General features: G+C 49.6%; 3 protein-coding genes across 3 annotated transcripts; 1 reads left to right on the top strand and 2 right to left on the bottom strand.

Moving 5' to 3' along the window:
* Window positions 1-465: 465 nt before the first annotated feature.
* Window positions 466-2,811, top strand: GT037_002470 (dipeptidyl-peptidase-like protein iv; the record flags this gene model as incomplete). The annotated part of the gene is made up of 1 exon (XM_038927517.1): window positions 466-2,811. The coding sequence occupies one exon, from the start codon at window positions 466-468 to the stop codon at window positions 2,809-2,811; it is 2,346 nt and encodes a 781-aa protein (XP_038790809.1).
* Window positions 2,812-3,087: 276 nt separating this feature from the next.
* On the bottom strand, window positions 3,088-3,940 carry GT037_002469 (uncharacterized protein; the record flags this gene model as incomplete). Its single annotated transcript, XM_038927516.1, has 2 exons — window positions 3,088-3,534; window positions 3,587-3,940. The coding sequence occupies 2 exons, from the start codon at window positions 3,938-3,940 to the stop codon at window positions 3,088-3,090; spliced, it is 801 nt and encodes a 266-aa protein (XP_038790808.1).
* A 2,275-nt stretch (window positions 3,941-6,215) lies between these two features.
* GT037_002468 (sulfate permease) lies at window positions 6,216-15,088 on the bottom strand (the record flags this gene model as incomplete). Its single annotated transcript, XM_038927515.1, has 8 exons — window positions 6,216-8,285; window positions 8,332-8,477; window positions 8,531-8,793; window positions 9,847-9,990; window positions 10,057-11,174; window positions 11,232-11,348; window positions 13,858-14,915; window positions 14,980-15,088. 8 exons carry the CDS (start codon window positions 15,086-15,088, stop codon window positions 6,216-6,218), a joined length of 5,025 nt encoding a protein of 1,674 aa, XP_038790807.1.
* Window positions 15,089-16,736: the final 1,648 nt, after the last annotated feature.

Raw genomic sequence — 16,736 nt, 5'->3', positions numbered from 1 at the left:
GCTGCTAGCGCACGGATCGCATCTTGTCGTACCTTGATGTGGACGGGATCCAGCAGAACCTAGCCACCACCAACACCAACCAGCTTGCCCAGCCATCTCATCTTCCTTCAAAGAACGTCCGCTCCTGTGCTCCTATATTCACCTTCCTATTCGACAATACTGCGCCGCCTGCAATCATGTGGGTTACACGAGGCCTCCACTGCAGACCTTGTTTATCCGGGTTACCGGTTGCTTGGTGCCTCTTGGCGGCGACGCAGCGTGCCTTGGGAGGCTTGACACCTGCTCAATGCGGCAACTAGAAGGCGCATATCAATTAGACTGATATGTACGATGGAAAGTAGATAAAAAGGACCGTTGCCTTGCTAGAGCACGACAAGTGCTTTGTTGCATTCGTCTCGTGTTTCTACCTGACGCGTCGTCTGGGTCACTGAGTGGGGAACGTTGATACCCTGTTGCCTGCCCGCAATGCGTTCTTTCGCAATCCTCGCTGCGGCATTGCCGTTGGTTCACGCAATTGAACCTCCGCGCATGCCACACCAGCCTCTCGGCAATGGCACCAAGCGTCTGAGCTACAACGAAACCACCGACAGCCCCGGATCTTTGACACCTTCAACACGATCCTTCACCTGGGTTGGCACTGGGGAGGATGGCGACTACATCTACACAGCTGCCTCTGGCGACTTTGTCTTTGAGAATGTCGCAACAGGCGAATCGTCTACTTTCATCTCCGCTGACCAGGTACCGGAGGACTACTGGGATTACTTCATCTCGCCTGATGCCACCAAGGTCATGTGGGCCGTCAACTACACGAAGCAGTACCGCCACTCTTACTTCGCTGATTACCTGATCATGGACGTTGCGACTGGAGAGTCCGTGCCTCTTGATCCCGAGCAAGTCGGGGATATTCAGTATGCCGAATGGAGCCCCGCCTCGTCGTCTCAGGTCGCATTCGTCAAGGGCAACAACCTGTACATGTCCACCAACGGCACTATCACTCAGATCACCGAGGACGGAGGGCCCGACTACTTCAACGCTATTCCTGACTGGGTTTACGAAGAGGAAATCTTCGGCGATCGCTACACTCTATGGTTCTCGCCCGATGGCGCTAAGGTTGCTTTCCTTAGCTTCAACGAGACCGGTGTTGGCACATTCAGAATCCCATACTACATCGACGATGATGCTGAATATGTTCCTGTTTACCCCAATGAGTTGGAGCTTCGCTACCCCAAGGTCGGCACAAAGAATCCGACTGTGGTCATGAACATGCTTGATGTAGAGTCTGGCGAATACACCAACATTCCCATTGATGCTTTCCCGGAGAACGACCTTGTTATTGGCGAGGTTGTCTGGCTTACCGAGGAGCACAGCAAGGTCCTTTACCGCGCCTACAACCGTGTCCAGGACATGGAGAAGCTCGTTGTTGTCGATGTAGAGGCTGGGTCGTCCAAGGTTACCCGTGAGCGTGACGGTACTGATGGATGGCTGGAGAACTTGATGCAAGTTCGATATATCGGAGCTGTTGAGACTGCGAACGCTTCTTACGGAAACGCTACTGAATACTATATGGATCTCTCTGATATGAGTGGCTGGGCGCATATCTACCTCTTCCCCGTCGATGGCGGAGAGCCTATCGCACTCACATCTGGTGAGTGGGAAGTTATCAGCGTACCCAAGGTTGACTACTCCCGTGGCCTTATCTACTACACCTCTACCGAGCACCACAGTGCCGAGTCCCATATCTACTCTGTCAGCTTCTCTGGTGAGAAGACTGCGCTCGTCGATGACAGCGTGACTGCTTTCTGGACTGGATCTTTCTCTTCCGGCGGCTCATACTATGTCCTCCGTTACGCTGGCCCCGACGTGCCATACCAGGAGCTGTACTCTATCAACTCCAGTGAGCCAATTCGCACAATCGTCAACAACACAGCACTTTACGAGAAGCTTCAAGGCTATGCTCTCCCCAACATTACCTACCTAGATATGGAACACCCAGACGGCTACACTTTGGACGCCATGCTCCGCCTGCCACCCAACTTTGACCCCTCCAAGAAATACCCTCTCCTGCTCATTCCTTACGGTGGCCCCAACGCAAAAGAGGTTCACAAGGACTTCAACCCACTCAACTGGAAGGCTTACGTTGCCTCTGACCCTGAGCTCGAATACGTGACCCTTACCGTCGACGGCCGTGGTACTGGTCGTAAAGGTCGCGCTTTCCGTTCTCTCGTCACTTCTAACCTGGGTCAACTTGAGGCCGAAGACCAGATCTGGGCTGCCAAGGAGCTTGCAAAGAACGAGTGGATCGACAGCGAGCATATTGGTATCTGGGGTTGGTCTTACGGTGGCTACCTCTCCTCCAAGGTTGTTGAGGTCGGCGACCCAATCATCAGCTACGCCATGATCACAGCCCCTGTCAGCGACTGGCGCTTCTACGACTCCCTATACACTGAACGCTACATGAAGACACCCGACATCAACCCCGAGGGTTACAACCGTAGCCGTGTTCATGATGCCACAGGTTTCAAGAACATTGCTGGTGGTGTCGTCATTCAGCACGGTACTGGCGATGACAACGTGCACTTCCAGAACTCGGCTGCGTTGGTCGACCTGCTCATGGTCAACCAGGTCACTCCTGAGAAGATGCAGAACACTTTCTTCACTGATAGTGATCACAGCATCAACTTCCACAACAACGGAAAGTTCCTGTACAGACAGTTGAGCAAGAAGCTGTATGAGGAGAAGGCACGCGAGGGCGACAGCAAGGGTGGTCACCAGTGGAGCAAGAGGGGTCTGGGACGCAAATGGAAAGCTTGAACAACTCTAAAATAGTTGTTCATGATAATGCGACAATGTAATGCATAATTCAAAGTTTCACCTGATTCCAGTGCACAGTCACCAGCCACCCGACCTCTCTCTTTCAAGCTAATGCTGATGCATGACGGACATCCTCCAATTCTCTCGGTCCTATTCCCACAATCAGACTCCTTGTATTTACTCTCGTCCTTAGCATCATTCTCTTCGTCGATAAGATTATGATTTTTCTTTAGTGCGCCGCCGAGACCTGCAGGACCGCTTGCGCTTTGTGCAGTTTTACAAAGTACAGAACAAATTTCGGGAAAAACAAGTGCTCAGTCCACTCTGTAGTCGTCGCATGTTTTGATAGATGGTTGAAGCAACGGCTATTGTCGAAGGATATGTATGATCCGGTGCAGTATCATTGTGCGCTCCGTCTGCTGCTAAATCGCCTTGCCGTCGCCTGGTAATAGGTGCCGTACTTCTTGTTTCCCTTCTCCACTCATGAGTTCTGACATAGCTTGTTCCCTGACTGACCGCACCTTCCTTCATAGCAGTGTCATCCTTGGTTATCGCATCGCTGCTCGGTGATTTGTGCTTCCTACGCGTTTCAACGTTCATGGTCCCAGATGGCCTCCGGATCTTGAGTTTGACCACGAGACTGGGTCGGACGGCTGGATTCACGCTACCGTGCAAGGAAGGCGGTGTGATTTCAAATTGTTTGCTGGGAATGCTCTCAGTTTGCTGTTTGTTTGTCAGTTGATTTGAGGCAATATGTACTGCTCGGCGTGCATACCATGACGAGCTTCCTGCGAGTCGTTCTTCCCACAGAAGGAGAGTATGAATGTGTCGCTCTGTTGACGTTTTCCATATCATCGTTGAGATTGGTGGTCTTTGAAGGAGTGGGTGAAACCATCTCAGTGGAGGCTCGTGGCTCAGCAGGTGGTCCGAAGAGTTGACGCTTTGGATTCTTTCCATTGCTTTCGGGTGCGCTGTGGTTCAGGCGCATCCTTTCTCGCCTGTTTCGTAAGTCAAGCTTCTCGTCTCTTGATCGATTGCGCTCCCATACCGCCCTGTCACGATTCGTGACGCGATGTCGCTCTCGCCTTTCTGCTCCATTCACCGAAAGATGAATGTCATAGGAAGACATAATAGTAGTAGTGAAAAACGAATCCGGGCCACAAGGACGCAACGGAAACGTGCAACCACGCTAGAAAGCCCTTACTGCCACAAGGACAGATAAGAAGTTAATAGGCCGTTGTGAGTGAAAAAACGAAACCGGGCCACAAGGGCACTACGGATTCGTGCAACCACACAAGAGAGTCCTTACTGCCACAAGGACAGATAAGGGCTCAAAAGGCCGTTGGATATAACCAAGAGTGGTGCCTGTAGCGCAAATGATTGCCATGGACCATAATGGTCTGTCAGAGACTTTTTTCCAAAGAAAAGAGAGCTCCATGTCGCAGGCTTCTTCCACACGCATCTCCCTGAACAGGGTGACACTGGTGGCGGGGTTTGCGGCGAGCCGCGTTCCCTACAGGTTCACAATTGGGCGCTACAGTTAAGAGCGACGATGATCTTCGCGAGCAATAGCAAAAGCTAGAGCACTATAATGGGGTGTAACCACTATAGAGAGATGAAGAAGAAGAGAAGAAATCTCAGAGACTCAATTTATCTCGAAGTGTGGGGCACGTGCGTCGCGTCGCGTTATGTCTCGAAGCGGAAAGAGCAAACGTGAGGAAGGAACTACTCTCGATCCTCACCACTCATATCGCGCCACCACGCAAAGTCTACCTGAAGGTATTAGATATTTCATGCCTTCTGCTTTCATAGTGCCAACTGCAGCGTATACCTTCAAGGTAAAGCATAGCCAAGATATAACTCATGTAAATCGGACTTCTTCGTACGAAACTGAACGCATCCAAGTCAGTGCCAAATGTTGAAAGTGCCTCTCTCTTCAAGATGATGATGGAGCAAGGTGAGTGAAGTTCGTATCTTTTGATTGGATATTCTATCAAATAAGCTTGCACATGGCTGCCATTTCTCGGATCCTCAGATCATCCCGGTCAACCACAGAGCCTTGCTCGAGCCCTCCACCACAACGTTCTCGATACAGTCATCTAAGATCTTTTTTTCCAGCCTAACACAGGCCGTTACTGAATTCTGTACATGTTCTTAACGACCCACAGCCCCATCTTGGCGACAACCTGGGCCTTGAGCTCCTCAATTGGCGCAAGGGCACTTGGGAGATCCTCCTCTTTCTTTCTTTCTCTTCTTGACAGTGAGCTCGTCCAATCGGCAAGATGATGCTTGACGCACGCCTTGAAAGCAGTCAAGTGAAAGTATTTGTCTTCGTATAGATAGGAGAACTGTAAGCTATTCGGTAGTTGAGTGGCTTTATAAGGCGGATAATCTGAGGTGGGTGCGAACGTAGATAGTGAGGCGTCTCGCTGTCGGGGTTTTGTGCTTGACAAGCAGATATCTAAGCCTCGCATCTTGGTACACAGATAGATAAGTACCAAAGATAGTGCCTGATGTCTCGGGAACAAGTTCACACTTACTAATGCCTACACGTGGGACTATGGACGCGGCATGAGATGTGATTCTTGTAGGAAGGTGGTCGATGTTATTCCAGGAAAAGACTGAAAAAACTTGAGAGTGTCAATGTCGATTCAGACTTGGCGATGACCAGTCTCGTCAAATGAGTCGTCGTTAAGACCACGAGAGAGTTGCTTCGACAGCAGAGCCCTGGCCATTATCATCATCAGTGGTAACACCACCGAATGTGTTGTTAACATCTGCATCTTTATCAGCACTGCCAAACTTGTTGATATAACTAGAGTTAGTCGCGTCGACCTGAAAGCTACTCCAGAGTCCTTTAAATTCCATAGCTCTTTATGCTTCTTAGCTTGAGCTACACAGTGTTTCTTAGAGTTCTTATAGTCAGCCTAGTCCTTAGTGAGAATCTGCGGTTGTAGATTTCGCAAAGAGATATACAAGTAATATGTTCCTTCGCCTTAGGATATTGGTTGGCCTCAAGTTTTAATAATAGCAGTCAAGCCGCGCTTCCATTCTAACATTGGTATGACAACAATGCATTTTCTATGTGTAATTTCTACATTAGGATTCTTCCCAGAGGCGTCGCATAATCGTCGAGTGAGTCTCAGCCTCACCAAGACGGCATATCTAAGAGCTGTATGACTTTCTAGCCTCTCTCTGCTCGTCCATCTCTTTGGCCCTGATAGGATTCGACTCATACTGTGGTCTGCCATCGTACCTAGAGTCGTTCACTGCCTCAAGCCAGCGCTTCCCAAAGCTGATGACTTCGATGCTAATACAACGCCAAATATAAACGCCTAAACGCTGAATGCCATGCATACCAACAGTATCAATGAAGTATGAAACAGAAATAACGAAACGGATCTCTATGCCTCACCCTCCTGCTCATGCGATTGTGACCATGTAGTTGACGAACAGCTCATGCGCACCTCAAGCTGGTCAGCCTTCTTCGCATCACGAACCGCAGCGTCAACGGCGTCGTGAAGATCGAGGTGGAAGAAGGGCCTATCGACCCCATGGATTGGATGAAATTTTCTCTTCTCGGTCGCAGAAGTCGACTGTACCTCAAGAGCATGCGTTTCCGCCAACTCCTTGCCCTGTTCTTCGTCTTTATTCTGCACATGCCGCCGTGCAGCCTCCATTTCGTTATGCTCATTACCCGTTGTACCTAAAAGACTGGTCCTGACGGTATAAGATGGACACCATACTCCCATATGGTCGGCGTTGATCGTTGCAGGGAATCCAAATCCTGCAAAGGTGAGTGCCTTGCGTGTCCACCGGTTGTGCACGCCAGCAAAGTGCCACTCAACCAGCCCGGGCGCAGCATGCCGGTCGAGCGTCTCGCGCAAGCCTTTCAATCCGTCAATGCTCGTGATGTCGAGAATGTTGACAGTGGAGAAATCAAGAACAACAGCCCTTAAAACTGGAAGAGAGGAAGACTCTTCAATAAGCTTCTCGCTAGGCGGCGCGTCGCACCACAAGCGATCGCAAGCCCGGATACCGTCATCAGCTTGGGTTCGGCGCGTATGCGAGGTGATGTAAGAGGTCAGATAGTCAACGTGGTAGGCCTGATTGATGTAGTTGAAGTTCTCGCTGAAACGGTAGATGAAGACGCCAGGATATGCCGGTTCCACATTGATGTCCGGGTTATGGTTGTCAGTGGCGTCGTAAGGCATGTAGACCTGTCGGGAACTTTTTGCAGTACTGGTGTCATACGAGTTTTCTCCATATATCTGTGGAGGCAGCGATGTGCCTGTTGTCGACATAGATTTATTGCGGAAGCGATCGTCGCGAACTATGCGCGTCACCTCCACGGTACCTCGAAACTTGCCCGGACTCTTCGCCATCCGGACGAGAAGCATTGCGAAAGACAGTCCCACAGTGATGTAGATTGCAGTCTCGAGGTCGGTGAAGAATGCAATGACAACGCCACAAACCCAAATGAAGAGCTCGAACGGTGACAGTTGGTAGTACTTGTGTAAGTCCTTGGGTCCCTTGATCAAGTCGACGGTGGAGTGTATGATTAGACCAGCAAGCGCAGCATTTGGTATGTAGTAGAAGACAGCGGTAAGCGCATAGAGCGCCAGCACTAGGACCACTGCGCTGAAGACGCCAGATAGTGGGGTACGTACCGCAGCCTTGGAGAGAACGGCAGAAGCACCAAAAGAGCCTGTGCATATGTAGCCACCGACGAAAGGACTTAGTATGTTGGCGGCACCTTGTGCAATCATCTCCTGTGAAGCAATGACGGTGTAATTATGCCTTCGCCCAAAATTCTTAGCGATGGCGATATGTTCGACGATAAGGATGATGATGATTGCTGGGAGCTCTGATGCTACCAAACCAAAGAGTTTGCCATTCATCGAGGGTACGCCGGCGTGACTGAATCCCTTCTCGATGTGGCCGACAATTCGAAACTTCTCCTGGCCTGTAGGGGTCGTTCGATGTACAAGCCAGCTGATGAGAGTGTAGAGCAGGATAGTGAACGTGAGGCGCAGTGATGAGATCAAGGACCACATCTTCTTCTTCCGTGGTTGGCGGACCTCCATCTTAGCGCACAAGTTCTTGATTAGGTAAAGAAGCACAATGGATGTGATACCAATAGCCGCGTCAAGTCTTGCCCTGGGTAAGCCCTTTAGGAAGTTGACGTACACCTTGTACGGGGACTCACGTGTGTTGATCCCTCTCACCCCCATCAGGGTCGGCAGTTGTGTCGAGATGATAGTGATGCTGGCGGATGTGACGAAGGCGGAGATGGGGATATATGGAATAAACTCAATGATGAAGCCGAGACGAAGGATACCGAAGACCAGAATAATGCTTCCAGCAAGGAAGCTTATCGCATGCGCTATTTCCTGGGGCTGATATACACCAGGGTGTTCGGCTTCGACATTGCTGACTGCGCTTCCGATCAGTAGTGACCCGACTGCTGTCGTCTGGTTATGATTAGCTGAGTTTAGCTCGCCTAGAGAATTTACTTACACCTATGACGATGTCTCTAGACGTCCCGAAGATCCAGTATAGACACGCGCCTGTGAAGGTCGTGTAGAGGCCGAAAGCAGGTGACAGGCGCGCGAGCGACGCATAAGCCATGGCTTGCGGTACCACCACAAGACCGACCGTGATACCTTTCTTGAATTAGCCGTATGTAATGAGAGTTTCTGGAGATTACTTTGCATACCTGCGATAGCGTCTCCAGCCAGCCAGTGTAGATTATAGCGTCTCAGCCACCGTACGCTCGGAAACAGCTCGCGTATGTATTCTGCGGCATCATGTGAAGTCGGGATGCATTCGCGCAACCATTCTGCTACCGACGGGTCCTCCTCGATGTAAGCCTCTCCAATTGTATCTTGCGCAATGTCCTTGAGGGATGTCGTCTGAGCGCTACGGTCCTCCGAGAAGGTGGGTAATAGTTTCATCATCCCAGTGTTGATATCCAGCGTTCTGCTGGCCAAAGAGCACGTACAACGTTCTAAAGTAATGGAACAAGAATAAGAGTAGTGGTAGTTGCGTTCGATCAAACTTGGTATGTCGGCAGGCGTAGGTCGTGAATCTAATGTAATGATAACGGAAGCAATGTGCGCGAAGGAAAAGGGAGCCACCAAGTAATGAATAGACGGACCGAACGTTTCTGTAATAATCGGGACATGTCCTCGATTGAATCTGACGCATTGTCATGCGCCGTGCTTGGAGCATTTTACCGATGCCCCGAAATCATCGGGCGATAGGTCTTGGCGAAGTTGCACCGATAAGGTACTGCGACTCACCGCCGTCCTTCCCCGGCTTGGGACTTCGCGCGATATTCTGATTGTAAAAGAGCATAGTTTGGTAGCTGCGAACGGCCATAAACCTCCATGTCGCGTCTGACGTGTTCGAGTTGTTAAAACCTTACAATCGCGGCCTGGTCAGGATGGATATCCAGGTAGCAATCGCCTTACCAGCAGGTCTCGCGGCACGTACAGCGTGCTCGAACACATCTCGGCCAGCGGAAGTCGGTGTGGCAAAGCCGCGATTGGACGATGCTGGGTTGTTGGAAGGTGCAGCTGATGATGGGGACGCGGCGACGAAGCGATGAGGCACAGTCCGAGCGACATCAATGTGTCAGTGCCAAGCTTCCACGACCCACTTCGGGCAAGAGGTCGTGTGTGGACTGCGGGGAGTTACTAACTCAGTCTCAGCACCTGTCATTGAAATGCCAATCAATGACTATGAATGAAAGAGAAAGTTATCGCTGGCTTTACTTTTTGGTAACATCGCTATGCTTGTTCTTTCTTCCATTGTAATGCGCTGCATCTGTGGATAGGCTAAATATCGCTGAGCAGGAAGAGCGGTCTCGGGCAATTCCTGCGACATCTACAGCACTGACTATACATGGCATGCGACAGTCATGTCCGAGTTATCCATTCCGGGCGCTGATGCGTCCACACGTTCACTGGTAACAGACTGTGTGATCTGATCCTGTACAAGCGTGTCGCTGGCGCTCAGTCTAGTCCCCACTGATCTTCGAAGCCAGCCGCGGACTCAACTTCCTCCAGGTCAGATAAGTTTTTGTCTTCACTGCTATCGTCATCTTCTGTAGCCTCGTCCGTATCGTCCCTATCTTCTTCATCTTCCGCGTAAATATGGTCAGCGATACGATTACTGCATTTACAGCATGTGCACTCAACATGCATGCCTTGAATTCTCATCCACTGACGAACCACGGACCGACCAAGACGTTCGCCGCGGATACACTCTCCGTTCACGTATACCGACAGAGAATGGTCATGGTTCTCAACGAAGCCAAACTCGTCCTGAGGTACATGCGCAAAGTCAGCAGCCGAATGATCCTCGTCAGGGTAGTCTTCCCCTTCTCCTCCCCCTTCCTCCTCGTCATTGCTGATGTCTTCGCCATTCTCACTAGCGACATCGTTCTCGGCACCTTGCTGAGGCCCTTGAACTTCTCCTTTGCACCAATTGCACACGACTTTCGGTTCAGCTTCCGATGTGAACTCCGCACCGCAACCGCATACATGACTGTGACCCTCTCCTACCTCGTCTGCTATTGGAGCATGGCAGCGTAGATCTTCGTCTGCACGGTCCTCTTGGATGTAACAGCTCGCACACAGCCACCGGTGTAGAAAGCGCTTGCGTAGGGTACAAGAACATCGCGCTAGGCCTTTCTTCCGGCGTTCTTGGTAACACGAATGACAAGTCAGATCTTTACGCTTGTTGACAATCATGTTGAGCAACGAGACAATTTGAACGCCAGAGTATGGGTATTGTGTGCGACCAATGGGCTCGATGAGTTGGTGAGTGCCCAAGTCAAGGTCGAGAATGCGCTGAAAGGGCTCAGGGTCGCCAATGGCAATGGTATTTAGGGGAATGTGAATGCGGCCTTGGTCATGCAGAGGTTTCATGTCTTGGATAGGTAGATGCCAAGCATCTTCTTCCGAATTCTTGGGTGGATACACAGCGATGGCTTCAGGTTGGAGAAAGCAGAAGCCTGCCCACCAGCGACGCTGGTCAAATCCAGAATCTTCTGTGAGGAAGTTATAGAGGACATGTATCCGGCATTCGTCGCAGGTGTTGACTCCGCACTTCGCACATGGGCGAGATTCTGTCGCGAAGCCGAGTCCAGCACAGTCAACTATGGGTTCGAATGTTTTTACTGAGCAGATGCAGTGGCTGATTGCCCGAGCAAAGTAACCCATTCCTGGACACAGAGTTTTGGAGAGAAGATTGGCCTTTGCATTGGCGTCGTCCATCCGAATGTGCTTATAGAAAGCCTGCGAGGTCAGGGTAAGAACGATGAGATCGTCGGGTGTCAAGAACGAGACTAGTGCCTACAGATTGGTATCAGCATTCTGAATGAATTACAAAGATAGCTTTTGCATGCCCACCTCCTGAACCGGATATGTAGCAAGAGCGACAGCGAGTGGTTTGTCGGAGTTCGACGTCGCCGGGGGGAGCGTCCAAACGCGTTGCGCTTTCTGCTGTACCGAGGCCATCACAGATGCCTTGTTGAATGTTAGCTGAGATCTTTAGAATCGCCAGAGCAGCTTCAGTTGCAAGAGCAGTAAAGCACGTCTGCATCAAGATTACTTACTGTCAGAGTTGCTAAGACACGCTTATTGCTTATCGGAATTGAAGTCGCGTCCTGCATTCTTGGGCGAACCGGGAGAGTGTTAAGGGCAGAATCGAATCGTGAGTTGATCCGATCAATGGCTTTGCGGAGTGAGAGCGACAGAAGCGGCCAAGGAAGTCGCAAACGGCACGTGCGTAGGTGACAAACAGATCGAAGGTCCACTTGCAAAAGAGCACATATTCCAGCAACTGCGTCTAAGAGGCTGCCTTCATAACACGGAAATCTGGAAGAAAGTGAAGTTTACGCTTTTCAGGTTACAATTATTGGGGATGTCTTCTCAGTACCATTCCCGTTCACCCAAGAGTAGGTCCGCATCAATGAACTTTGACATCGCCCCATGTACACCGCAATATTAGGTTATGTAGCACCGACACTGGAATTCCAAGCCTGAGGTATTTGTATCGCAGGCAAAAGAAGAGTAGCGCTCGTACCCAACACCAACGATATGTCGAGAGCTTCCGAAGACACCAATGGGTGTACTAGAGATGCATTGTGATATGCTAGATCCACTTGTTTGTTATGCAAATTTTATTATTTTTCTCGGAATAAGTCAGGTGCTTAGATGAATTGGAACTAGATGGATACTTGCGTTGTAAGGCTTCATTATCGAGGAGTATCTGCAATATAATATCCATTGCGTGGTACACACATCATCGCTGCAGCACTTCCTAATTATGGCTCGTCATTAGCAATGTCGTGAATGCTTTAGATGTACTTCTTGTGTGCCTTTGGGTGATCGCTAAAACCCCAGAAAACTTCGTCGCTACCGCACAATGCTGTCATATGGCATAGTACCACCACTTGTATCCAACGAACTGGCGCTTACCGATAGAACCGAGAGAAGGTATTGTTGTATGCATCTCCGATCTGTAAAGGCGCTTTCCATAGTCGTAAAGATCGCCTAACTTGCAGTCGCGTAAGATGTCGAGTTTAGTACCCTTCAGACCGGTTAGCATGTCGGCTAACATTCAGTCGCGACTTGTACTGATTCACCTTTACTTTCAGCTATCGGTTGCCAGGCTTGGCTATTTGCATACTGGTGACCATGGCGCTAAGCTTGTCTAATCATCCTGTCAGCTTGCGTTCTGATAGAGCAGATGACATCCAGTACTATACCCAGCATCTATCCCCTCCATAGACATATCTGCGTAACTTTCTCATCTTCCACATTTGAGCTGCTCAGATGGGCGATCTTCCATTGCTTCTCCCGACCAATTTGCCTTTAAACTAGCAGTCGTCGATTTGTCCTCTTTTTGTGAGCCTTGGCTGGCCATCTTGCTAGCTGGCTGCGTGTATGGTTGCTCCACTGGTCTCCAAATCATCGTCCAAAGCTCACCCGCCAAGTTCATCGTGTAATCGAATGCGCCTTCCAGTAGTGGCCAGAGGGGTTGATGGTAGTGATGGTCCATGACACACTCACAGTGGGGGGTAGTTGTGCGTATCTTGGGCGTGTGTTTTAAGCAGGTATCGAAATCTCACCGAAGTTGTATTGCTTGAGTTACCGTGAGTTAAAGAAGGTTGCGGAAATGTGCCGAGAGATAAGGTGAGAGATAAGGGTCCTAATATGGAGCAGCGCAGTGGGGCCGAGCGCGGTACACCAAGCAGGAATTGATCTCGATTGGGGATCGACCTCTTCTACCTCATTACATGTAGGAATCAGAAAAAGATACTCTGTACTTAAGCCGCTCTGTTTCAACACATCTTCGGTTATACATAGTGCGAACACTTGACGCCAACGTTGTGCGCAACGTTAATATGTGTCTAGTTCAGTCAGAGTACCAGACTTGACAGTTCTAAATGATACTCATGTACCTAATTTCAGGAAGCGAAGAGCATGCGTGATCAATGGTGCTTGTGCATTGATACATGTAACACGAACACGTTCACATTGCACTGCTCCAGGTGTCAACCGAGATCTGATTGCGCTTTCCGTAAACCCCATCAACAACGAATTGAAGTCCTACTACGACTCATTATGAAGATCATTATTGACGCTATGTATGGCAGAATCGAACACCAGCGCGATTGCAAGTTGACGGCTTCCAAGATCTGCCATTAGTAAGTGCGCCAATGGAGACCCCTCACCCTTGCATAGGTAACATCGCGTTCGTTCTCGAGACCCAATTGATAGGTCTACCTAGGTAGCACTCTCCATTCATGATACTTATGGGAATTGATCCCAAGAAAAATGAGCTTATGGTAAATTCTCCGTGGATAAGGCATAGAAGAATGGAGTAGATAAGATACCTGTGGAAGCCTCGTTTCATCCAAGGTCAGTCAGGAAAGAACTCTGCTCGGCATATTGCGCATTTGTACCTACACTCATGCTGAACTTTAAGCTGTGCGTCTAAACATGTAGCGCATATCGCATGGCTGCATACGTTTAACTTCCGCATCTCGGTATCTGCGTCGGCGCAGAGAGGGCAGGATGAGTCGGTTGAGCTGAGTGCTATAGAGACACCATCCATGTCTGCGTGTTCTGGACCACGAAGTACATCTTGAACATCAAAAACTTCAAACTCGCGTATATGCCAATCGAAATCGGCGTACTGGCTGAAGTCATGGTTCGCCACATGTTCGGGTATGTGTTCTTGATAGTTTTCGGCCTCTTCCTCGTCTTCGTCCTCGTCGAGCTCGTTTTCGTCGTCTGACATGTCTGGGAGGAAGAAGGCGCTCAGCAGCGGCGAACAATATGAGAAAAACCTACTGAGGGATTCATAGAACATAGCAACCCTCTCTTTGATATCAGGTTGATACTTGTTCACAGTATGGCTGCTGCAAAACGCCAAGTCATTTATTAGCATCTTGAAGGCGCTTTCGACGTGTTGTCGCAGAGGCTCATGGATTAGACGAACGAACGACTGACCCGCGATGTCTCGCGCCTCCGATACCGGGGTGTAGGCGCCGTTCGTTCCAAACTGCTCGCGTACAAACTGCTCGATAGTTGCACATAGGAGATCGATTTGCTGATTCGTACGAATGGCAATAGTATTATTGGATACGTTTTCATCAGCATAGATATTGTTAAACATGTCGAACATGTCTGAGATTCGTTGTCCAAGGATGCTTCCCATCTTGATCGCCACAGCAGCCAACATACCTAAAGCACCGTAGGCTTCAGTAAAGTCCCTATCTTCTTGCTGGTGTACGTGTATGGAGAACAGACTGAATAGCTCAATCAGGTACTCACATTCCGCATCAGGATTTTGAACGTGTTCAGTGTGTCTGTAGTAATCAGCAGCAGTACGCTTGAGTGTACTTACGATTTGCCATGCTCGATCACTGTACAGTGTAGACCATGTTGCTTCCATGTAGTCATCACAGAAAGCTCCAATAGCGTCTTCGATTGCATTGCGAAGCCTAAAGGCATGAATACTGTCGAAATCTGAAGGTATCTTCTCGTTGAGACGGGCAAGTGCCAATACAGCCCACATGATGCCTAAAATTCAATGTATGAGATTAGCGGGTATTTCATATGTCGGTCGTACATGGAGTATACCTACATGTTGGGTTGTCGAACTCCATGTCAAACATACTGCCAGGATCCGCGTTGATTGACGGCACCATACGTCTAATGTTGAAGTAAATACGGAATAGAGACACCGTAAACATAAGGCGCCTCAGCTACGAGGATGTAGTAGTGGAAGTTCGAGGTCGAGTGGTAGATCTTGGAGATTTGGGTATGGGATGGGAAGAGCTGTTTAGGTACATTGGGCAGGATCGCCCTTGGTGTGCTGTAAAATCAGAGTGTTACAACGTGCCAGGTCCACATTGTAGATGAAAAATGCATGTTTACAGCAAAGAGTTTAGGTTGTGTCGTAAAAGGCATGTTGTACACATTGTTTCAAGCTCGCAGTTTTTCCCAGATCTGCCCTTCAAGGTTGATGACAACAATGAGTCGCCTTGATATGCAGACAGTGGTCCATCTGAGTCTCTCTGGAACATGCGCAGGATATCTGGCGCGGTCTGTGTCGCATAAACCTCGTTATAGGGGGGCACCTTCTGCAGGAGCGATATCGCACGCGAGTAGGGGAACATGGCGGAGAGTCTTCTCGAAAGAGAGGAAGGTCAGAATCATACTCCTTTAATGGCTAGTAAGGAAAGTTTCGGGTTAATTGACATCATGATGCGATGGCAAGACACCTGGGTGCTGTGAAATAAGTTATGTTGGCATCCGATCAGAGTGCGATGCAACTCTGGGGACTTTCATAGACTTGTGCTAGAAGAGGGGGGCGGGAGAGGGGAGGCCAAGACGCTGATTGTAGATCCCCATCTCTTTCCTTCCAGCTATCGGCATGATGCCGGCATCGGCATCTTGCTATCCCGATAACGTGTAACTTCACAACACTGCACGCTCCAAATATATGATTTGTCCTAATCTGCCCACAAAAAAGGGAAGGTATTCGAAGCTTGGTCGATCATTGGCCACCAAGCTAAACAAGCAGGAGAATAAACGCCGACGCTCGGCCCTTGGTCTCTGTGAATCTGACAAGCCGCTCAGCCATGTGCTACGGGATTATCAGAAGAGCTTTTCGACCTTTTTTCCTCAGGTTCCAGACACAACTTGATTGATCGACCTCTGCTAATATGCTCACTCCAGCGTTTGATCTGCTCGAGAAAAGCTATATCCCAAAAACAAACTTTACGCTGCGAACCCTGTTCGTTCATTCTTACAGCATAAGATCGGGCGTGAACAATTTACCCCCAGACTTGTTACAAGTGAACCCGACCAAGAAACGGGTCAGTAGCATATTTCAGTTTTCTTTTTGCGACTGTATTTACCACTAGTAGCACAGACCGTGATGCTATCATCTACTTAAGGTTGATATATGGCGCTGCCGTTCTACGCTGCGGTTGATCTGGGCGGAAATGTTATTTCAGTCTCGATACCTTGTTCCGAGTCGTCGCCATAGTCGCGCATCGCAAGCAGATTCAAGAAGTCGGGAGCTCTCAGCGGTCACTGATTGTCCTCGTCGCTCAGCTTCGACTATCCTGGGGACGTGAACATCAAGTCCTACGCTATCAATTCCCGTCACTGTGTCTTCTAAGCGGGGCTGGACCAGGCTATCCGGATTCATTGGTGTTGGGACAGTGAATGTGCTCCAGCTAGTGCAGGCGACAAGCTGCTGCGGGTGAAAACGTTGGAGCTGCAACGGACTTCTACCCGAATGGACCTGATAGCTGAGTCTTTCCACGTGGTGCATTCGAAGACTTACGCTTATTGTGTGCCGCGGCAAAAGTGTTCGAAGGACATCGCGTG

Source organism: Alternaria burnsii (assembly GCF_013036055.1).
Source record: "Alternaria burnsii strain CBS107.38 chromosome Unknown 750, whole genome shotgun sequence".
Classification (NCBI taxonomy): Eukaryota; Fungi; Ascomycota; class Dothideomycetes; order Pleosporales; family Pleosporaceae; genus Alternaria; species Alternaria burnsii.
Note: the sequence above shows the minus strand (reverse complement) of the source record. Positions and strands in the feature narration are given on the sequence as shown.